This window comes from Pseudochaenichthys georgianus, chromosome 17 (assembly GCF_902827115.2).
Source record: "Pseudochaenichthys georgianus chromosome 17, fPseGeo1.2, whole genome shotgun sequence".
NCBI classification, from domain to species: domain Eukaryota; kingdom Metazoa; phylum Chordata; class Actinopteri; order Perciformes; family Channichthyidae; genus Pseudochaenichthys; species Pseudochaenichthys georgianus.
The window spans coordinates 780,699-808,612 of NC_047519.1; the positions used below are offsets into that span (position 1 = coordinate 780,699).

The following is a 27,914-nucleotide window of genomic DNA, read 5'->3' on the forward strand; positions in this document are numbered from 1 at the left end:
TCAACACTGTGGGCGCCGCCATTTCCCGGACGTGACGTAATCCATGCGTTTGGTTTTCGAAGACACGTTGATCTCCATGTTATTTACTGTAGTTTCTCTCTTCAAATATGCCTCACTGTATCGCCAAATATTGCCATAATTCGGATAGGAACAATCCACGGAATGCTCGGTTCCATCTGTTGCCAAAAGGTAAGCATAAGAAGTACATTCGGAGGCAGTGGCTAGCGAAATGTGGCCGGCCCGAACCGAGAGATTTACAGGCTCATGTATGCAGCGAACATTTCACATTTCCGGACGACTACTCTGAGAGTATGATCAAACATAACATGGGATTTAAAGAACAACCATTACTCAATGTAGATGCAGTACCATCGGTCTTTCTGGTGTCATCACCGACCAGGACACCAGTTCGGCCAGTTGAGAAATCGCCCTCTGCAAGTGTGAAGCGACGGAGGAGCAGAAGTAGTGCTCGGAGTAACGGCCCGTCTACACTACAGCGTCGAAAGCTCCAAGCAGCTCCAAGCTGCCCATTCATTTTCAATGGGGTGACGTCACGTAGCCGCGCTTTTTCGCCGAACTGAATTGTGGGTAGCCGAGCGAGGCGTCTCAGGCGACCCAGGCGACCAGAAGTTGAACATTGTTCAACTTCTGGTCGCCTGGACGCCGGAGTAGCCAGCGCCAGCCAATCAAATCCCGTTTCCCAAAATCTGACAGCTGAAGCACTAGCCAATCAAACCGCGTCTAAGCTGGGAGAGATATCCCGCCGTTCATTTCTATATTTCAAAAAAAGTCGGAGGAGAAACTAACTATCGCCGTAGCGAATCACCCGGTTTTGTATGACCAGACCCTCTTCACCTCCCGGGATACAAACCGGAGGAACCAGGCATGGAGGGAGGTGGCAGAGACAGTGGGGGAAACTGGTAGGTTTTCGCCTGTTTGGGGAGTTTATATATATATTGCTCGCATAAAATCCCCGGGGTTTTTTGCTTTGTATGTCGGGGGCGGGAGATTCATGTGATTGGTTGTTGGCCGTGTTGCTTGAATAAAATCCCCAAGCTCCAGACACGCCCAGCTCCAAGCTATTTTTGGAGCTGTAGTGTGGACGCTCCGTAAGAATAAGGTATGTTATAGCGCATTTCCATTGCAGCGGCTAGCCCCGTTTTAACGTCCAGGCCAGGACAGTTTTTGGTGGCCTTTCCATATAGCGTAGTACCGGCTAGTGTGTATTTTACCCCAGTTTTTTCCGGCCCCATAAAATCGTGATTCTATGGCCAGGGACAACGAAGCTGAGTATGCTAAACTAGAGAGGGAATCGCTAGCAAGGGTGATACTACATGCATACATATAGTATCTTATATCATCTTCCCATTATACACACATGCATTTCCAAACATCTGGACTACCTATGTTGCAAATGTATTATCTTTTCAATTTACACACGGCATCTATTGCACGTCTGTCCGTCCTGGGAGAGGGATCCCTCCTCTGCTGCTCTCCCTGAGGTTTCTCCCATGTTCCCTTTAAACTGGGGGTTTTCTCCGGAAGTTTTTCCTTGTACGATGTGAGGGTCTACGGACAGAGGGTGTCGTATTGTCATACTGATATGTATGGCTGAATTCCCCCATCCAATCTCTTCACATTGGTCAAAACGTGTTCCTCTGCTGACGAGTCCGAACTGAAATACCCCACCATGTTTCCGTGTGTTGACAAAGTGAACGCATGGATGACGTCACGACCATCACGTGACTACTGAAAATGGCAAACATGGCGGCGGCCAGACGGAATATACAGGTCTTGATAAAAAAGAGCTATAAAATCATTATTTACCGGGGAATATCGCTGATTTCTTCAGGGTATGGTTTTAACATAACGTTTCACTAAATACTGAAGTTTTGATTAATTATCTAATGAGTGGACCATTCCTTTAAGAACCTGTTAAAACCCGAGCCTGTTTTTCAGGTTTCAGGCACGAAAATGACATTCCCAGAACAAATGACCATATCTTCCCTTCTAAAAGGGTTAAATTAATATTATAAAACGGACAAGTCAAATCAAGCAATCTGATTGGTTCTTAGCCGTGATATACTGAGCGTATACCACGGGTAGAATTGTAAGTTACTTTTCACAACAAGTCAGTATCCCTCCGCGTCTGAGAAAAACAGTATACCGTTAGGCTTGCTTTTCATACTGGAACAAGAAAGCAGCGGAGAAGTAACGGGGCAGAAACCCTCCATTTTACGCAGCGGTCCAGACATACACATCAAACGGCAAAACATATTCAGTGTGCAGTTCCTTTGGCATAAGGGCAGGGATATCTAGATACTTTCCAAGGTCTGACATCATGAATTGAGCTACTTTTAAAGCAAGCAACGATGTTTTAAAATCTGTAATCAAAGAGGTCCGCAAAAATACTATCGGCCAATCAGATTGCTTGATTTGATTTGTCAGTTTTATAAATATATTTACATTTCTTCTGTTACGAAACAAACTTACAAAGCATAAAATGGAAACATTTAAGATTAACTTCGACCTCCGGGGGGTCTTACTATGGAGGAGTGGATTGAGCAGTGCCTATCTCCAGAAAAAAAAAGCACCTAAACGACGACATGCAGAGCTACGTGAAGAGCAGGTAGACCAACTGGAAAAGTACCATCAAAAGCTTTCTGATGCGGGTCTTGAAACAAAGCAGAGAAAGTATGACCGTTAGTGGCCACAGGTGCGAAAGCTCTCTCCAGAGCTACTGGAAGCCCAATCTCGGGGACCGGAGAAAGTGGAGCAATATTCTCACTATGCCAAGCAACAGCCTAGAACAACCTCAACAAGTAACCACGTAAGCCATGCTACTGATGCTGGACAGGTTTTCAGTGGGTGCAACATACAAATGAATGTAAATAAATGGCCAAATAATGAATCAACGCTCTCTGTCTAATATGTTCGCTTGCTGTTAGTGTTGTTGCATAGCAACCACCTCGCACTATGTTTCGCGCAGAAGGCAACGGAGGGACTATTTTATTTGGAACATCATTATTTACTAATAAAAACTATTTAAATTAGAGTGTGTATTTTTTTTTCATATTGCCACACTTGGTAACCGTTTTATAAAAGCAATAGCTCTTTTAATAGGGGTTGTCAATAGCTCTTTTAATAGGGGTTGTCGACCCTCCGCTTCGCGTCGGGCCGAACCACGCCCCTTAGCTGTGATATAATGAGCATATACCACGGCCTGTCGTGAGCTATTGCTTAAATATTTGTTCTCAAAGTAATGATAAACCTGTGAGTTGGATGTCGAAAAGTCAGAATCAATATAGATGTTTTTTATGTTAAAGAAAATTCAGATTGAACATAGTAAAAAACTGTATATTATAGTGTCCGTCCAAAAAATATGTTGTAGTGAAAACTAACCTTGGATGATGGGTTAATAGACTAAAAGCTTTAGGAATCCAAAGTCCAACATATAATAAGTACCCTGTATCAAGATTGAAGCAAAACAAGTGATATTTGACCTTTTTAGACAGATAGCAAAAAACACCCTCTTCTGGGTCTGTGTTTGCTTCCCCTGTCGCGAGTCCGGATCACTCAGTGATGATACTATATACCTGCATAATCTGTGGAACCTCAGCTTTAATCGGATATCTTGTATGTGCAGCTACGATAAGTAATAAGGGTACTTTTATCTTGAGTTCTGTGTCAATGTCCGTTAGCATTTTTCGCTCAGGGGTCATTTAGATGCTTCTTATGAGACTTGTGTTTTTGAGATTATTTCCGGTAATCTGAAATAACACATTAATAGGTTCTTAAATATTAAGATCCCCTGACACAGTGTCGTGAAAAAACAGGGGTTTAACCAACACATCCTCACTCCCAGGTCAGCCTATGTTGACGTTATGTCAAGTCCCCTGCCGGCTTTTTCCAACGCAAGGGGGGGGGCCTTAGCGTCCATTTTCAACGCAAGGGGGGGGGGCCTTAGCGTCCATTTTCAACGCAAGGGGGGGGGCCTTAGCGTCCATTTTCAGCTTTCCGGGATGTCCATGTGCTTCTATGGACGCTCATGGAAGCACGGCATTCATTTGTGTCGACTGCCCTTAAAGGCAATGTGAGCGTCCATTCTCATTGGATAGCGGAGAATTGTACACCTGGAAGTAAATATTCCCCTTACTGACGATTGATTTTACAGTGATATCTGCACTACTCATCGACTAAAAAACACCAGATTATCCTTGTTAATTACACAACATTGATTGGTTTAAATTGTGTGCAATGCTTTTGTATTTTTCCCCTTCGATTCGGAGAAACAAATCTTTTTTCGGAGTAAATGATGGCAGAAGACACTACACTACCCAGAATCCCCAGCTATCATTTCTCCCTGCAGAAAAAGAAAACATGGCCGAACTTCGTTTTATTCTCGGTGGAAAATGCCTATTTTAAAGTTAGTTTGGCCATTAAAATGCGTTTTGATGTCATTTGATGCGAGAAATATGAGTTGTTATTTCAGATTATGTGTGCAGTGGATGTACATGATCTTTAGTTTGCTAGTTATTACGAAGATTACTTCAGGAAATTGCGTCCAACGTTTTCATTGTTACCAAGGTGGTTGCTAGGGACGCTGCTATCGATATTATTTCTGTTATGTTGTGTAACTGTTTAATGGTGTTATCTTTATTGCTACCCCCTTCCCCGTCAATGTATAGTGTTGGTCCACAGCGCAAACATATTAGTTTAACAAAATCCGCATCTAAAGATACGTTATTTCCCCCTGTGCAATTCCAGTCTCACATCTCAGAGCACATCGTCATTAACAAATACCGGAAACAGACCGAAAACGTTTAAAGAAAATAAAATAATACCTTATTCCGAGTGTGCTTGCTTTTCTCTTTGAAAGTCATCACATAAAGGCATTGTAATACACGGTTCGGCTGCATTAAATATTACATATCTGCCGTAGTTCTGTATTTATAGCCCTGATGAGAAGACAAACATGAGGAACTGAAAACGTGACGTGGATCATAAATATATCAGCCATTAAACAACATCTTACATTTCTTTTCACACAATGCGTCTCCTTGCAGTATCAACACTAATTCGGCTCACTTTTATATTTGATCCAATTGGTAGATAGGCTGTATTTACACCATAAAGGTGCACAGCTGATATAAAGGGACACCTGGTGGTTAAAGCATGTTATTGAATTTCATTATTTTTATTATTAGATATTAATAGGATCCCTATAAAGTATGTTCATTACTCGTTATTCTCTACTAATAGTTAATTAAAGACTGTATGTAATGACTATTTTGCACATCCCTTTCAAGATTTCAAGATGTTCTAAGGTTTATTGACATATCATATAGGCCTACACAACTGTGGTGTAGTTCTGCACTGAATGAAAAACTTGGGTTGCAGGTTCCTCAATAGTGCATTACAAGACATCTATCAATATGTGTGCATACCTCCAGCAATGTTAACTATGTTGAAGCACTTATTTTAACTGATATTATACATAATGTATTATACTCTTATGATGTATGCAGATATTTCATCTCCGGCCTTGTCAGGTATTGAACAATCAATAAATAAAGAACACAGAATTGTTAAATATAAAACACAGAATTTGTGTGATTATACTAAATGATTTTCAAATAAACACAACTGCATATTTAACTGTTACACATGCTGATGTAACGCAAATGTTCCAACTTGGGATCAATAAAGTACATCTTATCTTAAGCTGATCGATGGCTACTGCCATATTTGCAAAATGTGCCTCTGAACCTTGACAAGTGCATGTTTCAGGCTTATCAATTAATGTAATGTAATGTTATCACAGGGGTCACACACATAAGACCAGCTGTTAAATAAAGCTCTTCTGACCTTAGCTGGCATGTGGGTATATATAGTAATACTGCCCATTATGGGCACAAGCAATTTTCACCCATTTATTAATTATATGTTTTAAATGTGAGTGTTTCCTGTCCCCTAAACCTCCAGGGATGTACACAGTTTAATACTGGCAACTTCTTATTATGGGAAATACGAAAACGTCTTTTAAAACTACAACTCCCAGTAGAGACGTGCCATAGAGAACATGTTGCGAAACAGAATAGCCAGCATGTGTAGTTCTGGGGACGGGGTGGGGGAGGGGGGACGCGGTGGACCCGTTCAAATCCAGTTTTGGACAGTCTGCCGTGGTTCCATCCCATTTCAAGTGCTGTTCGAGAATCGGTAACCCTCGGAGCATACTCTCCAATCACAGAGCTTGAGGACTATCACGGGGTTTGTCAAACAGAGCACATGGTGTAGTCCAAACGATAGCTGGGGATTCTGGGTAGTGTAGTGTCTTCATTGCCTTTAAGGGCAGTTGACACAAACGAATGCATGAGCGTCCATAGAAGCACATGGACATCCCGGAAAGCTGAAAATGGAGCTAAGGGCCCCCCCCTTGCGTTGAAAATGGACGCTAAGGCCCCCCCCCTCGCGTTGAAAATGGACGCTAAGGCCCCCCCCCTTGCGTTGGAAAAAGCCGGCAGGGGACTTGACATAACGTCAACATAGGCCGACCTGGGAGTGAGGATGTGTTGGTTTAACAGGTTCCTCCTCTACTTTCGCTGTTTGGACTTCATACAAGTTGTGTATTTTCGACACAGTGGTGGCTCTGGAAGGCAATTCATAAGTGCAGTCGTTGGATGCGACCCGAATTATATCACGCAGCCCCTCGTCCTCCACAATGTTAATTGGCCTGCAAGCTGTCGCCACCCATTTAGCGATCTTTGTTGAAAGTCTGCTGCTCGTAGACGTGTCCATGGCCTCTCCCCCGCACACTTTCAAGTGTGGTCTGCTGCAAGCGGGCGGCAGGAGCGGGGCTGTCGGCATCAGCAGTGTGCTTGGATTGTATGGGGTCTTCAACTAAAATTCAACGAGGTCCAGTTAGAGAAAATGTCCCCGTGCAAAGGTCCGGAACTTCAAAATGTCTAAGTTGCTTTATGAATTAGTGTGATATATATTGAAGTAGCTGCAGCTTTATCAACGTCTGCATGTAATCAGCAACTGACTGCCAATCAAATAAAGAAAGTACAATTAAAAAAACAACAATATTTATAGTCAATTAACATTAAACTATACAGATATACAGTAAATACTGTGGATATGTGCAATGTTCCTCTCGGGCTGCATTTCAAAATAAAATAGAGAAAATAAATAAAATAGCTTTTGAAAATATGTGCATCTTAAAAGTGCTTAATTTTAGATAAATCAAATAAAGTGTAGCAGCAGCTTGAGTTTCCCTTTTTCTTTGTTAACCGTTTCACATCATGACTTAACAGTTTCAGCCGATTATAGAACAACATCAGTCTTTACACATCATAACAATTGAACAGTTTTAAAGTTTCTCTTTCTTTCCCTCTTATATTGCAGTCCCTCACTCACTTTGTTTTAATTCAGTGCGAGAATTGAGCTTGAGCTTGTCCTGCCAGGAGTTTGTAAATCTGGGCTGACATGGTGTCAGGGCCATTCTCACACACACATGCAGGTTAGCCTCGGTTAGCCTGCCCTGGAACGATATTTGTTGATCCTGGGGGACTGATCATATCGGGCTCTGAGACTGCTTATTTTCTGTGACCTCAGTTCTGACTTGAGAGGGAATGTTTGGTCAAACACTTTGTGTTTTGTCTCATAGTGGCGTGTTGGCACTTTGAATGAGCGCCACGGTCTCTGAACAAATGAGACACCCTGGCTCTGTGCTCCCAGTGGGCAGGATGAACATGAATGAGTCCACTCAGGGTTCAAAGCTCTGTTCTCACTGTCCACTTTCCTCTCCCTGTCTGCCGCTAACACGTCTGTTCACTCTCCTCTCCGCTTCTCTCCCTGTATCGCTAATTATTCTCTTCGCTCACTTTCCTCTCCGCTTCTCTCTGGGCCCTTCTCACTTCGGGTAAATGGATTCATTGCGTCCCTCACTTGCGTCGTTTCCCTGCTTCTAGTCCCTCCCACCAGGGAAGCATGGAGAGACGCAAGAGAGGCTTCTCAATACTCAAATTTCCCCTCCTCGACTCCTCGACTCCTCGGTCCTCCGGTAGTGACCCGGAAATGAATTTCAGCGCGCCATTTTGAAGGACGTCTCATTTCTCTAAAGTGCTCTCATACTTTAAATTGCATATATTTATATAAATATATTTGTGTCTGTGTGTCCGCATCTGTAGCCTGGTATTGTCTCATTATCCCGCACTCTCAATGAATTCAAAGTAAATATGTGGGGGAACAATGTTCAGATGATCCAGCAGAGATTATAAAATATGACAAAACACTCGACAGATGATGCAGCTGTTGCCACGTAATAATGAACGGACGTCGCTTTAATATGACCGCTCAGAGGAGAGGAGTTCTCATTTCTTTAAACGTCTGCTGCTTCCCCTCCTCTCTCCTCGGTTCCCCTCCTCGGTCCTCCGCTCGCATCTCCTGTGGGCGGGTCTAAGTATCGAGGAGGGGAGTCGAGGAGGGGAGTCGAGGAGGGGAAATTTGAGTATTGAGAAGCCTCTAAGGAAACCACGAGAAGCAGGGAAATGAGTTTAAGAGCAATGGGACGTCCTTTCCTCCGGAGCGTCACGTGAAGCGACGACCGTTTGTGATGACGCTGCACAGCTGATCGTCTGACAGCAGCTCTGTCCCCGTTATTTCCACACACACCCCCGCCTCTGTTAGCACACATTTACTGACACAAACATGTGTATCATCTGTTGTAGACCCCAATACATTAAATAAAATAAGAACTCATTCTCAAAAAAGATAAACGCCATTCTTAAAATGTATAAACGAACATTAGTTGGATTAATATTGATTAGAGTAAGTGCACAATAGAAATAAAATAATTGAGAGAAGAAAAACAGATATCTATCAAAACCCAGTTAGATTAACATTCATTGCACACTTTGTGTGTTTGTTTGGATATGTAGCAAATTAACATGTAATAGCACTTAATGACTGACTGAATGGAAATGACAAGAAATGAAAATGTAAAACGAAAAAAGCGATCATGAAAATGTTTCCAAAAAATGAATTAAATGATTTTTGACCACTTTGTTGTTCAGATATATCACATATTTGTAACTAAATGATACATTCATTGAAACAAAACACGGTATAAACTGAGGAGTGACTCTCGTGAGGTTCATGTATTTTCTTCACTCCGCTGGGAAACTGCTCTCATGTCAAGAAGCATGAGATCAGTGCATGCACTGCCTCGTCCAATCAGTGAGCGATACACAGTAAGGGGGCGGGGCGAGTGTCTGAGGATTTCATCGGAGGATGGTCTGGTGGTTCCTCGGTTATCGCTCCTCCATGATCGCTCCTCGCTCCTCTGGCAAAAATAAGGCCATTGGGACCATGGATGTATAATAAGAACTGGATACAGCGTGGGAGGCGGGGCCACATTCATTCCTATGAGAGTTGCTCATTAGCGCATGATGATAAAATGGCCCAACTTTTGAGAGAGTGAAACGTCACAGATTACCCAGCATGCCTGAGAAGTACCCGTATGTGCACTCATAGCGCATGCGCAACTTTAACCAAAATGCTCGTTCACATCAAGCACGTCAATTTGCGTACACGTAACAGCATGGTAATGGATTGATAGTATGATGGATTTTATATTAACGAGGCGGCAGTTAGCAGCTAGCGGCTAGCTAGTCATTATGCCAATGTACTCATCAATCTTCCTACTGTAAATGCTTTTAAAGGTATGCTACGATTAGCCCTTCATGAAACATGTAACTGTTTTACCTGATGCTATTGCTGATGTGATTATGCTTCTTGCCACTGCACAAATGGCCTTCTGTATTTATATTTGAATTGTATGTTTTTTTTGTTTAATGCCTTTGTTTTATGTTGAAACTTGTTGTGTGCCGTGTTGGTCAGGACTCCCTGGAAGAAGAGATCTTGTATCTCAATGGGACATTCCTGGATAAATAAAGGATAAATAAAAATAAAAAAAATAAATCGTTATGTACTTCTATTACATATAAGGCAGTAAGGCAATATGGGTCCGTTGTCATTGTGCATCCGTGGGTAAAGATCTTTATATATACAGTCTATGGCTGAACCGTGCTGAACACGTAACATGAACGTGCCGGGCAGCGCGGTCCCGTGGGTTAGATGCGCGTTCATAATGCAGAGGGAAATAACTCTCAGAATAACGTTATTAGCACATTTTTACAACTTGAGGAACGAATGTTTTTAATAAGGGCTATACAAGTGTTCATACTGGGTTGTTTATTTAGTTTAAAAAAAATTATCCCACGAGTTACAGACCACTCTTTCCCCATGTAAGTCAATGGGAAAAAGTGTTTCCGGGCCCAGCAACCTAAAGGAAGTGTAGTACCGCCGTTTGGCCACAACGAATATTCTCATCAGACTCCGGCGCACTTCCTGGGGGCTTGATTGGGACGCTACTCAAGATGGCGCAGACAAATAAACTTCCGGTGAGACCGAGACCGAGGAGCGAGGAAATAATTATCTTAAAAATAAGTGAGAAGGGCCCTCTGCCGCGCTCTCATCTCTTCTTCTGTGTTTCTCTCCCTGTATCGCTCACTCGTCTCTTTCGCCCCCTGTTGGCGGCGGTTAAAATAGAATCGCCCCGTCAAAATTGAAATCTCCTATTAATGTATTGATTATAGGTCCGGGTCCGTATAGGTCTGGGTCCGGATCCGGACCGCGGTCCGCCTGTTGCCGACCCCTGGTATAGATGGTATTTTAAACTCGATGCGCTCTGAAACTACAGGGCGGCCGAGGACAAAAAATGCACATGCGTTAATCGCGTTAAAATAATTAGTGGCGTTAATTGTTTTTGCCGTTAACACGTTAACTTGACAGACCTAGTATTTTTTCCCTTTTCCTACAGAGCATCCTGGCTCTGAATCCCAGGGTGAAGACTCATGCTCAGATTATGTCCACGGCCAACAAGAAGAAAGAAAAGACACACTGGAAGAGAAACCATGAAAAGAGCTGTGATGTAAGTATACGGCGCTCTCTCACACACACACAGCCTGGCTTTGGTTGTGCGGTTTAGTCGTTAGCATTTGTTTAAAATGTTCTTTCTCCATGTTTGTCCACCAATCCCTTCTTTTTTGTCCCTGTTTTCATTAATATTTTTTTCATTGTTCTATGTTCTCCACTCTTCAGTCTTGTGTGGACTTAGAAAACAACTTTGATGATATCAAACACACAACGCTGAGTGAGCGTGGAGCTCTACGAGAAGCACTCAGGTGAGAATTAATTACTTTGTTCCATTTTTAATGAAAAGTACCCATTACCAAGTAGGCTACCATACTGTGAGTTGTTGTTGAACTTCAATTCTTGCGATCTCACTCAACTGCAAAAAAGGGAAAACCACTTTTCAGCCTTCTTACCACGGAGGTGTTCGTCTGGTTGCTCCTCATGTTTTTTTGGGTGATTTGTACTGAGGAACAAGTATCACATCACCGACGGGTGAAAAATAGTGTTTTGGTAACACGGGGTGTTCAGGTAACACTTAAAGACTTTGTTATGGAACGCAAAACAGAGTAGGGGGCTAGTACACCCTCCTGAGGGTCCGATTGTGGATGTCATGCGAGCATAACATGGTGAAAACAATCGGTCTAAATTAACAATCGGGACGGAAATGTTCAGATTTCCAAAGGGAGGTTCTGTGAATAAATAAAAAATCAAGAACCGAAATAATTGAACTATTCATATCTTAGACTGCACTGTAACTTTTATCTTTTAATGTTTATTAGCTTTTTTTTATTTATGATTGATTTTAAATGCCATTTTCTTAATGTCTTTCATTTTTTGTTTTTCTTTTAATGTTTCTTTTATTATCTTTTACTGTTTTTAAATGGCTTTGTCTTAATGTCTTTCATTTTTTGTAAAGCACCTTGAATTGCCTGGTGCTGAAAGGTGCTATATAAATAAACTTGCCTTTCCTTGCCTTGCCTTAAATAACAGTGTGTTATTTAGAAAAGAATAACAAATTAGAAGGAAAAAAAGATTTTAAAAATACATATTTCAGTATTCTGAGCCTCATTTATTTTCCTCACGGACGGCAAAGAAAGTTGTGGCTTGATATTGGGTAAGAAAATATTTGTATGAACCACACAACTTCCGGTCTACCAAGACAGACCGGACAAAAATACGTAGTGGGGGGTCATTCGCGGGCCATGCCCCCCCCCCCCCCCCCCCCCCAAACGAGCCACTGTATGATACAGTACAGTACAAGTACTTCTGGGTCTCTGTGTTTCATTCAAGCTCGGCTCTCTGTGTGTGGCACGAGTGCATTTTGTTGTTGTTAGCATCTGGTTAGCTATGCTAACGGTTATAAAGAGCTGTTTCTACAACAAGTGTGGAGGAGAGTCCTCTCCTGTCACAGTGAGAGGCTCAACTACAGCTCAGTGAGGCAAGGTCAGGACTCTGTCAGTGTTAGATAGTTAACTTAAGTTATCGCAGTGGGTCTCAAACGGTTTGGTCACCATTTATGTAAACAAGTATTTCCGAGGAACACCTTTATATGATCATTATAGTTATTAAAAAATAAGAGAATAAATGAAAAACAAATGAAATACTTGGCTATATGACAGAAAACAAGAATACAGTTTGAAAGGGGAGTGATTTGTAAAATATGCATAAAGAAAAAGTAAATCTGTTTACAGTTCTGTTTCATCTGGGTGTTGAGAGATGTATCCATAGATCTCTTAATGTTGCTCTCAAAGTGCACCAGATTGATGCTTTTAACTTCAATATTTAAAACAAAATCTTCCCGGGTTGTTGACGGCAGTGTGTGCCCCCCTGTGGTAAATGATTTCCCCCCCATTCGATTTGTTCTAGAGCCGACCCGGCATACTACCAATAGAAATACCTTGCTTTTAAAATCGTTCTGTGACACGAAAAAAAGGGGAAAATCGTGTTGGTGAACACGAATCAATAGATTACATTTCATGACTATAACACGAAATGCCGAGAGACTGGGTTTCCATGTAAGCACGCTGATGTTATCGGTTAGCTCAAAGCACCGCTAACAGATACAACTGGGCTGTTTGATTTTTGAATGTTATTACTTTAACTAGAGAATGCAATTCCTGAATAAATTGCTAGTGGGAATGCTTTATGCTGAAAAGCTGACGCTAAACTGCTATGCTGAAATGTAATGTGTAAGAAGAAAGTGAAGAATTTAGATTGAAATGAAATGTGTAAGAAGAAAGTGAAGAATTTAGATTGAAATGATACATGAACACTGGGGGCTTGAATGTGTGATGAGAGAAGAAAATAAAGTGAAAAGGCTTGGAAAAGCAGCAGAATATTTGAACTGCAAACTTCTGAACTAACTTGATGGCGAATGATCTGTCGCCATGCCAACGGCATTTGATGACACCCCATAATACGCTTAGATGCGTTGATGGCTGCATCGTTACCAAACCTGTGAAGTTTTGGGGCGTTTGGAGCAGTTTCACTGAAGTTATGAGAAAACTGTGTTTCACGGCGAGCATTGTGTTGCCATGGCAACGGCATTTGAAGAAATCTCAAAACTGTCCCGTAGATGTCTTTACGGCTGGACTGTTAGCACACATGTGAAGTTTGAGCACTTTTTGAAAATGTTCATAGGAGTTATAGCGACATCATGTTTAACGGCATATGGTGAGATCTCAGATTTGGCGTAGAGCTGTTGAGGCATGGACCAAGTGAAGATTGGGGGACGATTGGACCGTGTCGATTGGACTTACAGCGACATGTTTCATGGCGAGCGGTCTGTCGCCATGGCAACGGCATTTGATGACACCCCATAATACGCTTAGTTGATGGCCGCATCGTTACCAAACCTGGGAAGTTTTGGGGTGTTTGGAGCATTTTCACTGAAGTTATGAGAAAGCCGTGTTTCATGGCGAGCATTGAGTTGCCATGGCAACGACATTTGACGAAATCTCAAAACTGTCCCGTAGATGTCTTCACGGCTGGACTGTTAGCACACTGCTATCTGAAGTCTGCTGCTCTGAGCATGTCAGCTGGAGTGATGACATCATCGTGTTCCATGACACAGGTGTTTATAGTTGAGCTAACGAGCTCTGTAGAGATCACAGGTTTCCATTGTTCTGAATGAGAGATGAACCTCTTACATGTGAACGTTTTGTGGAAGAACCGTAACAGATATCTGTGAAATTTCAAAACGTGAAGCATGTCAAGGAAGTTGAGTATCTGAAGTGTAATTGTTGTGTACTTTCGGGTTAATAATGTGGCCTTTTTGGCAGTTTAACTAAAGGTGTGCGGCTGCTACCATGAGGAAATATCTGCCTAAAATTACAATGGGCTTTAATGGAGGCATGTTGAAAGTTTTTGTCACTTCATGCCCTCAAGAGGCATTTTGTTTAATTATTTTTGCTTAATTATTTGTCATTTTTCAAGCTACGAGATGTTTTCCTACGTTTGTCATGAAAAAGTGTCTCAGCAATGTAGGGTTTGGGAATTATGGCAGTTTTAAAAAAATATATGAAGGCAAATTTCAAGATTTCCTACCCTCTAGCTGTGACATCATGCACTCTAGTTAATGTTAAAATCTGAAGAAAACCTCTAAAACAAGGTCTGAACAATGTTTAATATCTCTAAAAGTAAGAATACTGTCATAAAGATGTGTAACATTTTAAAGTTGGAATGAGCTTTCTGAGTGAAAGTATGAAGGAACAGTTAGCAGTTGAAGTCGCATGAAGATTTGTTGAAGTCTGAAGATTTTCTCCATTGACTTCAATGTTAAAAATGTGATGTATTATGGGATGTATCTCTGAAATTATGAAAGTTATGAATGAGAAAAGTAATAGCCATCGATTCCCGACCGAGCTGAACGTTTTCATGTTTGAACAGAGTTTCTGCGATGTTCAATACGGGAGGAGAAGAGGGCCAAAATAAGTCGGCGGAATAATAAACTTTTCGTGCATAGAATAACAGTTGCCTTCAATCTGGGCCATATATCCCCAAGATAGATGTAGCTTTTAGGGAAATGTGTGAATCTGAGAATTAGATTAGGCGGTGCAGTAGGAAAGGCACTAGGACAAGACGGCTTGACATTTAATTTTTATAATTTTTTTCTGGGTGGATTTGAAAAGCTTTTTATTTGAGGCAATAAAATAAATTTTGAACAATAGGACACTTACACCCTAAACACTTTAATTATCTGTTCATAATGCTGTCCATTTTTTAAGTTTAGTAATGAACCTTGATGTTTATATGCCTTGTTATAATGTACTGATATAATTGTTCAATAAAGTTAAAACGTTTTACAAAAAAACATAGGCAGGGAGTTTTAAAATGTAAGTAAAAGTCTAATCTGTGTTTAGGTGTCTTAAATGCGTGGATGCTCCCTGTCAGAAGAGCTGTCCTACTAACCTGGACATCAAGTCATTTATTACAAGCATCTCTAATAAGGTACTGCAAATATACACAAACAAATACAGTCCTGCACACAGGGACTTCTAAATGTCAGTTCAATGTCCTGAAACATGTCTCAGAAGAAAAACAAACAATTATTGAAAAGTGGTATTTAGCAGTGATATTTGTGTGTGTGTATACTAGAACTACTATGGGTCAGCACGGGCCATCCTTTCTGACAACCCGCTGGGCCTGACCTGTGGAATGGTGTGTCCCACATCAGAGCTGTGTGTGGGGGGCTGCAACTTGTTTGCTTCTGAGGAGGGACCCATTAATATCGGAGGGCTGCAGCAGTTTGCTACCGAGGTACAGTTCATGAGCACAGAATACTTAAATGAGCTGTACTGAGTTTAAGCAGTTGTAATCATGTCATCTATTCAAGATTATCTTTAGCAATTATCACCACTTGATTTTGGAAGTGTGAATTAATTGGCACAAGTAAAAAGCTAAAGACTTTATATAAACTACACCACTCGCACAACATAACCACTATTTTATAGATTAATTTTCTGGTATTCGCCATGATGACTAGTAGTCTCATTTAGCCACTTAGCAACCATCTTGTTTTAGACGCTTAAATGTTCCTAATTCACTGATTTATCTTGGAGAACAAAATGTGAAAATGTCTTTTAATTCGTTAAACACAGACATTATTCCATGCATGCAACAGCAACACCCATTCAAAACCTTGCAATGAACAACACTATTTCCTGCTTGAACGGGTGATACTTATCAAATGAATCATCATCTCATTATCGTGTCCACAGTGGTAACTGTTCTTCATGGTTACGTAGGGTGACTTAAAGCCATGTTGTGTAGAAAATGTATCAGTGTTATTGTCTGAATGCAGTCTGTTAAAAGTGGGTTGTATAAAATATATGTTTGTGTGTTTCTTCTAAGGTGTTTAGCAAGATGGGGATCCCTCAGATCAGGAATCCTGAACTGCCACCAGCCAATGAGATGCCAGAGATTTACCATGCCCCCATAGCTCTGATTGGTTGTGGCCCTGCGTCAATCAGCTGTGGCTCCTTCCTGGCCCGCCTTGGATATGATAATATTACCATATTTGAGAAACAGAAGTGGATTGGAGGGCTGAGGTAACACATCATCCGCATACATCTGTACAGTACAGCATATCAAAGTAAGATATTATATCTAATTATGTATGTCATTCTATTGTATCAATTAAGTTATTTGATACAAAATGATTTTGTCAAAATTCATTGTAGGAACTTTAAAATAGAGTTACCAAACTACTTAGCACATACTGTATTATGCAAAGCAAGGCCTAAGATGCAGCAGATGCTAGGAAACATTACAAAATAAACATAAATACAAACAAACTAGTCGCATTAATTTAGCGAAATCTGATTATTTTGTCCCTCTATAATTTGGAAATTGATGGATTAAAGTCTCTTTGACACAAACTGAATTCCTACCTGTTTGAAATAACCCAAATCAGAGAGGAAGAAAGATGCATGTTGTCCATTAGAATGACTTTGAGAAACCTCTTAAACGTACTTGTAGTGTTGAACATGAAGAGAGATATGAAAAAGACAAAGTAAAGGGGAATAAAGGGATGTCACATTCAACACATATGTTTGATTCTCTGCAGCACAGCAGAGATCCCTCAGTTCCGGCTTCCCTATGAGGTTGTGCAGTTTGAAATAGACCTGATGAAGGATTTAGGAGTAAAGGTATGACTCACAGAAACTCCTTTCCTACTCACACATGTGTTTTCAATGCACCAATTGTCCTCACTAATAATTGTTTAGCTATTAAGTATTGTGTATTCTGTCATCTTTCTTTATTTTGTTTTTGATCATCTAAATGTGTACTGAAACATGAGGCCAAGCAATTCAAATGTATGACAGAGAGCATTCCACATATTGGACAGAAAATGGACAGAGATGAAATAATGACGTTAATTTAAATGATAAGACCTTTCTGATGATTTGAATCCTTACACAGTCTTGATAAATGTGTGTTTTTATCCAACAGGTGATTTGTGAGAAGGGTCTGGGTGTTGATGGAATGACTTTGACTTCCCTGAAAGAGGAAGGATTCAAGGCAGTCTTCATCGGGATTGGTGAGTGCCTCTTCAGAAAATACCTTTGGCCTGTGGTAGTGTATTATCATTTTGTATACTACAATCCTTCTGTATAAATACAGTATGTCTATGTGTGAGTGCTTTAAACTGTTATGCAAACATGGCTTCATAGAGTTAATTTATAATAAACATATTTGTTCCTCCTGTTGAACCTGTGTGTGTCTTCAGGTCTCCCTCAGGCCAACAAAGCTCAAATCTTCCAGGATCTGACAATGGATCAGGGCTTCTTCACTTCCAAAGACTTTCTGCCCATGGTGGCTACAGCCAGCAAGAAAGGTACTGTTACACACACACACACACACACACACACACACACACACACACACACACACACACACACACACACACACACACACACACACACACACACACACACACACACACACACACACACACACACACACACACACACACACACACACACACACACACACACACACACACACACACACACACACACACACACACACACACACACACACACACACAAATTCTCACATAGGAATGCACAAAATATCCAACCCAGTCTCACAGCATTTCGTGTTTTAGTCACAACATTTAATCTATTGATTCGTGTTCACCAACACGATTTCCCCCTTTTTTTCGTGTCACACAGAACGATTTTAAAAGCAATGTATTTGTATTGGTAGTATGTTTCGTGCCTGGAGCACGTCTTTTTGTCCGGTCGGGTCTTGGAAGACCGGAAGCTGTGGGGTTCATAAAAACATGTTCCTACTCAATATCAAGCCACGATTACTGTTTTTATTTTAAATCGTATAATGTCTGACTTTTTTTGCCATCCGCGAGGGAAAGAAACGGGGCTCAGAGCCTCAGAATACTGAAATCTGTATTTTTTAAATCTTTTTTTCCTTCTACTTTGTTATTCTTTTCTAAATAACACACTGTAATTTACTCAACAATAACAATTATCCTTGTTTTTATTTATTTGTTTAATTCTATAATTTCAGGAAGTGAATTTCAAAATAAAATAACCGGAAACAGATACACAGCCACTGAACTGATTACCCAAGATCCTCAGATATGGTTGAAGCTCGGTGATTGGATTGTTTAGCCGCAATGCACGTTGGCATATGGTGTTAATGCGATATGAAATCCGAAAAACATTTAAAAAAAAAATTATACTTTAATCCGAGTGTGCTTGCTTTTCTCTTTGGAAGTCATCACATAACGGCATTGTAATACACGGTTCGGCTGCATTACATATTACACATCTGCCGTAGATATTTATTTATAGAGCCCTGATGAGAAGACTTCTAGACAAACTGGAAGATGTTATACATACATAAGTGTCCTACACTAATAATTAGGGGTGTAACGGTTCACAGAAGTCACGGTTCGGTTCATACCTCGGTTTAGGGGTCACGGTTCGGTACGGGTTCGGTACAACAAGGAAAAGCAAAAAAAAGTCCCAAATGCATAATTTTCTTTTGCTGTTATTTATTTGTAACAGTAGTGCAAGTTGTGGTATGAAAATAAGGAACTCTAACATTTGGAATCATTAACTGTATTACACAGTTAAAAACAAACCACAAACAGTACCACTCAGATGGCCATATTATCTATAATGGCTGATGTCAAACAAAAAGGTTAAATAAGCTGAACAACTAAAAAGAATGTCTTGAAAATATTAAAATAAATAATAAGAAAGTGTTTGCAATCACAATCAATAAAAGGCAATACAGAACTGTATAACATCTCCTGATGTCAAAATATAAAATAAATACAATGATAAATATAAAACAAAATGTGTACCTTTAGGAGCAATGTCTAACATGTGTAATTAACTTGTGAGTGTGTGAGGCCATTATGCCTAAATAAAGGTACTCAAGCTTTACTCTATTTTCAAGTTGTTCTTCAGAAAGATGAGTTTGTCCACGTTGTCAGCAGTGAGGGCAGATCTGTTGGCGGTAACTATGTCACCTGCCGTCGAGGAAACCCTCTCGCTGGGGACTGAGACTGACTCGGATGTGACTGAGCATGTTAGACGTGTTACCACTAGCATACCGCACCGCTGTCGAACAACGCCGACACACCGTCCTCGTCCGATCCACAACTCGCACCCCATCATTGTTGTAGTCCACAGGGAACCCGACATGTTCCCACACAGCTGATTTAAAAGAAGCAGGTGGGTCTTCTAGCTCCTGTGTGTTGTGTGAACTCGCCGTAGCTACTAACTTTTCTTCTTCATGTATTGTGTTCGTTTTGTTGTGTTTTGTTCTTGTTCTTCATTTGTTATTTACGGGCGGCTGGCTTTTAGGCACAATACCGCCCCCTGGATTATATATAGTGTAATACTGCCCTGAGTGACAGACTTTTTTCCCACTCGTAAAAAAAGGCGTATTCGCCGTGTGACTGCATGTGCCGAACCGTGACGGTACGGGACGAATACGGATACCGTTACACCCCTACTAATAATACAAAGTTATTATGGCATTTCATGCATGTGTACCTTGTGTGCACCGCCTAGTGGTTAAAGCACGTTATTGAATTATTTTTTTAATATGTTATATTTGATGAAAAAAATATTAAGAGTACATACTTACACAGGGGGAAAGTGATAAAGATAGAAATATAGAATATAAAAAATCAAGAAGATACTGTAAGTGATCTCTACAATAAAACAGTTTAGTGCTGGATGTACAAAGATATTAATAGGAGGAGGTGCAAAACAGAAAAACGAATTAATCTTTATTTAAACATTAAATAATACTTTAGGATTATATGGATGCTTATACCAACTATACCCAGACAATAATCCACTTTCCTGCAAATCCCTCGTCGGCTGGACGAGCTACTAGCGTCTAAGCTACGAGTGGCTAATAAGGTTAGCCGCTACGCCAGCAGCGACACCTACCACAAACAATTCCAGCTCAACTTCTCCACCCAGCTCGATCATCTGCCATGCTGTGTTTCTGGCTCTTTCCCCATCTCTGGTCGGCAAGTCCGTGGCAAACACAAACAGCTACCAACTCTGCATCTGTCTGGACCGGCATGACGCTAAAGTACTAACATGACTAACATGACGCTAAAGGACATTACAGCACTCCAACCTGTATCTCAGCACTTAAACAGCTTGGAATTCTACGCCGAAGCCGCTTTATCCACAGAAGCTCCCGTAGAAAGTTTGTTTATTCCCAGTCTGGAGACTCCATTCCATCACTCTGGTCAGCTGAGCGCACTGTCGCACTATTTTCACGTCATCATAATACCAAAACAGAAGCTATTTTAGTTGGCACACCAAACCAGGTCCAGTCCCCATAACCCACATTACCTTTTCTGGACAATACATACCCCTCTCCACAGCAGTTACCAACCTGGGTGTACAATTTGACAGACATCTAACCTTTGACACCCACATAAAACACATGTGCAAAACCTCCTTCTACCACCTCAGGAACATTGCAAAACTCCGTCCCACACTCTCCCTGTCAGATGCTGAACAGCTGGTCCATGCCTTCGTCTCCTCAAGGCTCGATTACTGCAACGCTCTCCTCATCGGGACTCCTAGCGGGAGCCTTCAGAAGCTCCAATATGTACAGAACAGTGCCGCTAGGATCCTGATGAGGGTGAGAAGATACAACCACATCACACCCGTCCTTCATTCCCTCCACTGGCTTCCTGTCTCATTCAGGATCGCATACAAGATCGCACTACTGACCCATCAATGCATCCACGGGAACGCTCCTCCATACCTGAAGGAACTTCTCACATCTCAAACCTCCACACTCCAACTAACCATCGGCTTCGCCCCCCGAGGACCAAACTACGCACAATGGGGGATCGGGCTTTCTGTGCAGCTGCTCCTCACCTGTGGAATTCCCTCCCAGACCACCTGAGGACTCCACAGACCACTGACGCCTTCAAGAAAGGCTTAAAAACCTTTCTTTTTAAAAAAGCTTTTTGATTTTGTTTGTTTTTATTATGCCTCCTGTAGCACCTTGGGATTGCTGTGAGCAATGAAAGGTGCTTTATAAATCGAATGTATTATTATTATTATTATTATTATTATTATTATTATATTATACATATGAATTATACTCTTATGTATGTAGATAGTATAAGAAATGTGCAGAATATGACAGTTTAATGGTGGAGGTATACACACATATTGATAGATGTCACTGTGGAGGAACCTGCAACCCAGGTTTGCATTAACACCATATCCCAACGTGCATTGCGGCTAAAACATCCAATCACCGAGCTTAAACCATAGCTGAGGATCTTGGGTAATCAGTTCAGTGGGTGTGTATCGCAATGATGCTCGAAATGTCCCATATAGGCCTACGTCTGTTTCATTTTGAAATTCAGTTCCTGACGGACGGCAAAAAAGCCAGAGATTATAGAATTAAACAAATAAATAAAAAGGATAATTGTGTGTTATTGTTGAGTAAATAACAGTGTGTTATTTAGAAAAGAATAACAAATTAGAAGGAATTTTTTTTTTTTTTAATACAGATTTCAGTATTCTGAGGCTCTGAGCTCCATTTCTTTTCCTCACAGACGACAAAAAAAGTCAGACATTATACGATTTAAAATAAAAACAGTAATCGTGGCTTGATATTGAGTAAGAACATGTTTTTATGAACCCCACAGCTTCCAGTCTTCCAAGACCCGACCGGGTGACACGAAAAAAAGGGGAAAATCGTGTTGGTGAACACGAATCAATAGATTAAATGTCGTGACTATAACACGTGAGACTGGGTTGAAATATATCAACCATTATTGGGACATGTATATTATATTATTATGTATTATCAAGATAATGAAGGATGGCTTAATAATTATCAGCGGTATAGCAAGACACATTTATATCACTTCAATATGCCAAATAAACCCAGGGGAGACAACATTTCTGCTAACAAGCTTTTCAGGTCCCATGTCATGCTTTTCTGGTTCTTACCCGTCCCCTTGTGTTATGAAGGTTGTTCTGCATGTAAACGTTCTGCAGAGTCACAAACCCTCAAAGTACACCCTGTAGCGAGTACAACTCTAACACAGAGAAGACCTGTCTATGCTGCCCCAGAACGCCTCGTTGGGGATTTCTCTTTTTCCATTGTTTTCTTCCTGGGTACTGTGACGTGCCCATACCCAAATGGACAAATCCGTGGAGCCGTCACGTTACGTCCGCAGAGCCATTAGGTTAAGTCCTCACACACACACACTCAATATTTTCTCAGCTGCAGCTCCGCCGATTTCTCCTCCCTGAGAAGGCGGGACGCGGCGAGTCTGTGAGTCGGTGTGTGAGCACACACACAAACTCCCAGCCAGGCTGCGGGTGTGTGTTTGTGTTCGGGCTTGTTTCGGGCTGGGTTTCGCTGTGTCTTGCTGTCTCGCAGACGGCCACTGGGCTCATAGGGAGGGGGGGGGGGCAGGAGCTCCAACAAGACGTGTAGGACAGAGAGTGAATACACATACTATACAGAGATGCTGTTTGAGAAACCAATGTGAGTTTCACACAAACTCCAAAAATAGTCCAAAAGTATTTTCTTTGGATCAGAATCAGATTCAGAGATGCTTTATTAGTCCAACAGCAGGGACATTTAGGCTAGGTCATGTCATGGAATATTACATTATTCTTATTTGATGACCACATTTAAGTCTGTTCAACCCTCTTAAACTACAGGTTAGAAACATATTTTTAATTACAAATCATAATAGCTATCATCCATAGGGAGAAGGTATCGCCAGTATTGGCTTAAAAATATCCATATTATCCATTCTAAAAGAAACATCCACACTTAATCCAGAAAACAGAGAGTTAAATCTGTGATATTCCCATTCCCCTGTCTCTCTGTCTGGTTCCCTGCAGGCATGTGTCAGTGTCGCTCCTCTCTGCCAGAGTTGAGAGGAGTGGTGATCGTCCTCGGGGCCGGGGACACTGCATTTGACTGCGCCACCTCGGCCCTCCGCTGTGGAGCCAGGAGAGTGTTTGTGTGCTTCAGGAAGGGATTCACTAACATCAGGGCCGTCCCTGAGGAGGTAGGGGGGATGGATGGATAGCTAATCCAATGGAAACAAACATATTAGTCTAGTTGCCAGCACTGTGAACCGGGAAATGTTGAATACTCCATAGTTTTATGTTAGAAATGTATAGTAAGGGTTCCCGGCACATAAAAACTGTCGGATGATAACATAAGCATATTGGGCAATTTGCACAGATAGCATAAGGTACGTTAATTAGCTCAACTTATGACTTGGCTGATTTGGTTTTGGGGGTTATAGAGGATGCTAAATCAATTTCTGAGTCAGTCACCAAAAACTGCAAAACCGACCAAAAATGAATCAAAATCAGCCCACAGAGAGTACACATATGGCCACATTCTGGTAAAAACTGCCATTGTGCATCCTGAGAATGTCAGAAATGCATTCAGAATCCTCAATAACACCCAAAACCATTCCAACACTGTCCAAATCTGCCAAGCCATTTTTTGTAATATTGTCTGCATGAGCTATAATGCTAATTAACTCAACTTATGCTAAATGTGCAAATTGCCAAACATATGCAAGTTAGCATCCTGCAGTTTCTATGTGCTTGGGACCCCTATGTACATTTCTATCACATACTTTGGGGTACTCCACATTTCTGGGTCCACAACAGGACTCTATGAGCTGCAAACAGACTGATGAGAATACTGAGCACATGTTCTCTGTCAGATGGAGTTGGCGAAGGAGGAGAAGTGTGAGTTCCTGCCCTTCCTGTCTCCTCGGGAGGTCATCATGAAGAACGGTCGTGTTGCCGGGCTACAGTTATGTCGCACGGAGCAGACTGAGAAAGGTGATTGGCTGGAAGACGAGGAGCAAATTGTCAGGCTGAAGGCTGATTACATCATCAGTGCCTTTGGTTCCATGCTCAACGAGCCGCAAGGTAACCGACCAATCAGCTGCAACTCACAGACTGATCAGCAGTTGAAAATGAATCATAAGATGTTCATAAATGTTGCTCTCTCTTGTGTGTGTTTTGTATTCAAATTGTAATTTGATAAATATAATGTGCGCAGGAATTAATCCTAAAAGTCGAAAATCTGTTAGCATTTTAGCACTTCCAGTTACCTCAAGGTTCAAGGCTTTTATTATTCATACGTTAATAGCTACAGTGTAGTTACGACGATGAAAATCTTAGGTCACAGGTTAAACCAACAGTACAACACAATAAAACTGAAAAACTGTGCACGTTAATATAAAAAACAAATAGTGAAATAGTGCAATAAGAGTCTATATACAAGTGATTGGAATACCTTGTTGCGAAGTAAGTTTCTTTTTTAACGTAATTTAGTTTAAGTGGTATAAGTGGAGATAAGGTCTCTGGTTAACACAAGCTGAAGAGATTTTAAATGTGTATTCTGCCACATAAATTACGTGAGTAAATACCCCACTGGTGAATATCTGAAGTTTCTGCGTGTTTTAAAAAACGGTGGTTTCTAACTAGTGAGCAAATGAGTCTACTAAACGTCATTACACCAAACATTAGCCTTTTACTTAGCTGTTGTGATGCACAGCCATGTGAGATGCAGTTCCTTTATACTGTAGCCTAACGTTAGTTTGTTACTTCTGACAATTATATTTATGCTTCAAAAAATCATACAGTGGTGTGAATGTGTGGAGACCACCATGTGTGTTTGCCAGAGATCTTCATTTTTCCAAAATCATCATACATAATCAAAATGTTGATTTTCATTTATGCAATCAAGTTCAATTAATATGTAAACTCTGTGTGACTATGGAAATGGTCCTATATTTTATTTATATTTGCAGTTTTACATAACATAAGAAATGTAGTCTTTCTCAGCCTTGAGTCTTCAGATGTGTTGCCGATCGATGCATAACTTCATCTATATCGTGTCTGTGTGCAGTGAAGGAGGCCATGGCTCCCGTGAAGATGACCCGCTGGGGGACTCCGGAGGTGAACACGGACACCATGCAGACCAGCGAGCCCTGGGTGTTTGCAGGAGGAGACATCGCCGGTTTGGCCAACACCACGGTAGAATCAACGAACGATGGCAAACAGGCTTCATGGCACATCCACAGATACATGCAGGTAAAATGTCTCACTTTAACACTCAAGGTTTCAAGGCTTTTATTGGTCATACGAACATAGCTACAGTGTAGTTATGACGATGCAAATCTTAGGTCACAGGCTCCTCCAACAGTGCAACACATAAAACAGATAAACACAAAAAAGAGTGCAAGTAAATAATACAAAATGAAAAATAGTAAAATAGTAAAAAAGTGAAATAGTGCAATAGTGCAAGTGATGGAATGATATATTAGATAAATAATGTATTAGTAGCCAAAACACATCTTTATAAAAACAGAGCTCAGACCAGATCTAAACCAGTTGTGTGACAAGAAGCTAAGACAGTATATGTCATCTTGGTTGGGATTTGTAGTTCAGTCTTAAGAAGGCCTAACTTGAGCTCGCCCACCGAGGTTATAACTGAATTTAAACTCAAATAGTCCATATCATTGTCTTCAGACAATCTTTATCTAATTTTATTTGAAAAGTCAGCTAGGTAACTCTGTGTGAAGAGGTGTACCTGACATTTGAACCTCACCTTTGATTGTATATATCTGTGGTATGTTCAAGTTAGCCCTATAACTTTTTTGTATTTGCAATTTCTTCAAATTGGCATGTATCGTGTACGTGAACACAGCTTGGCTCCAAATGCAGGGCTTTGCTGCACATTTTTCACCACTTTATCCAAATCTATATCGTATTCTCCTCTCGTTTGATTTACGTTTTACTGTCAACGTAGTTCATGACTCTTAAATGTTTCATATTTTCGGTATGTTCAGAAGATCATGAATGCAGCACACATATGGGACTTTGTCCTTAACAAGAGTACATGATGATGTTTTTAACTCAGGCCTACCTCCATAAATGTAAACTAATGATGTAGGTCAAATGTCCCCCGTCCCCCCCTCCTGCAGTCTCAGCATGGACACTCAGTGGACCCGGTTCCCAAGCTGCCACTGTTCTACAGTGCTATAGATCAGGTGGACATCAGCGTGGAGCTTTGTGGAATACATTTCCCCAACCCGTTTGGACTGGCGTCTGCCCCCCCAACCACCAGCACCGCTATGATCAGAAGAGCTTTTGAACAGGGATGGGGCTTCGCTCTGACCAAGACCTTTGGACTGAACAAGGTACAGTGTACATAACAACCTTGCAACATTGGAATGTGGCCAGAACCGGAGCCTTCTGGAACCCACTCACACAGCCTGTACACATTTTACTCGGGCTTATTCAGAATGGCCCAGGTTTACTTAGTTTCAAGGTATGTTTAAAATACACTATTTGAAAACTAGCACAGATAGTTACATCTAAATAAAAGCTGCCAAAATAAAAGGCTGCAATCAACAATAATTTGTCATAGTTGATCAGTCATTTTCTTTAATTAATCGTATAGTCTGGTAAAGGTCTGAAAAATATTGCATTAGAGTTACGTGAAACCCAGTTTAGCCCAATTCTTATTGCATATGTTGTCCAACCAACAGTCGAAACCTACATATTTTTACTTTACTATGATAAAACAATTAAAAGCGAGAAAAAATACACAATCCAACCAATAAGTAATCATATTTGAGAACCTGGTTACAGCTATCTGTGCTAGATTTATTGCCATGTTTGCTCAAAATAATCGTCAAAATAATAAATTGACTATTAGAATTGTTGCCTGTTGATTTCAAGCTCCAAAGTATTATGGGAGCTGTTGAAATGATAGCATTGAGGTGCATGAAACAGTTAAAGGAGTTTGTTTCAGCTGATGTTTATGGGATTCTGATGTTGCCATGGAAACTTGCACAATGACTCGATGGGAAACCAGATGTAATATCACAGCACACAAAAAGATACGCTTCTCACAGCCACCGCTGCCTCTATGATTAATTCTTATACATCTATGTCTGCAGGATCTGGTGACCAACGTGTCCCCTCGTATTGTACGTGGCACCACCTCAGGACATATGTTCGGACCCGGCCAGGGCTCCTTCCTCAACATTGAGCTCATCAGTGAGAAGACCGCCGCCTACTGGTGCCAGTCAGTGGCCGAGCTGAAGAAGGACTTCCCCAATAACGTCAGTTTCCCTTCAAGTCATGATATTTCTTTATGGACAAAGTTCTGCCTTGATTCTACTTTACTAAAAACATGATGCTTAAATATATTTTTGAAAACACCATATTACTGAAACAGCTCTTCTTAAAGTTTTAACTTATTATAGTCCTGGTTTTACTTGATTTAAGGGCTGCATTTGATACCGTAGTAGATAATGAAACCCTTTTGAACTGTTTTGAGACCCGGGTGGTTATTACTGGCAGGCTCTACAATGGTTTTTGACAATGCCACATCAGCTG

The 27,914-nt window shown here is 41.0% G+C and overlaps 1 protein-coding gene across 1 annotated transcript in view; it reads left to right on the plus strand.

The window, feature by feature from the left end:
- The window catches only part of LOC117462777 (dihydropyrimidine dehydrogenase [NADP(+)]-like), a 44,421-nt gene that overhangs the window by 3,903 nt on the left and 12,604 nt on the right, over positions 1–27,914 (plus strand). The window contains exons 2-14 of the mRNA XM_034105094.2: positions 10,886–10,996; positions 11,167–11,249; positions 15,342–15,429; positions 15,577–15,738; positions 16,333–16,529; positions 17,048–17,129; positions 17,434–17,521; positions 17,711–17,818; positions 23,373–23,542; positions 24,218–24,428; positions 25,414–25,598; positions 26,492–26,707; positions 27,473–27,637. Of these exons, the coding sequence (XP_033960985.1) occupies positions 10,886–10,996; positions 11,167–11,249; positions 15,342–15,429; positions 15,577–15,738; positions 16,333–16,529; positions 17,048–17,129; positions 17,434–17,521; positions 17,711–17,818; positions 23,373–23,542; positions 24,218–24,428; positions 25,414–25,598; positions 26,492–26,707; positions 27,473–27,637 (1,866 nt within the window). The remainder of the gene's footprint in view (positions 1–10,885; positions 10,997–11,166; positions 11,250–15,341; positions 15,430–15,576; positions 15,739–16,332; positions 16,530–17,047; positions 17,130–17,433; positions 17,522–17,710; positions 17,819–23,372; positions 23,543–24,217; positions 24,429–25,413; positions 25,599–26,491; positions 26,708–27,472; positions 27,638–27,914) is intronic.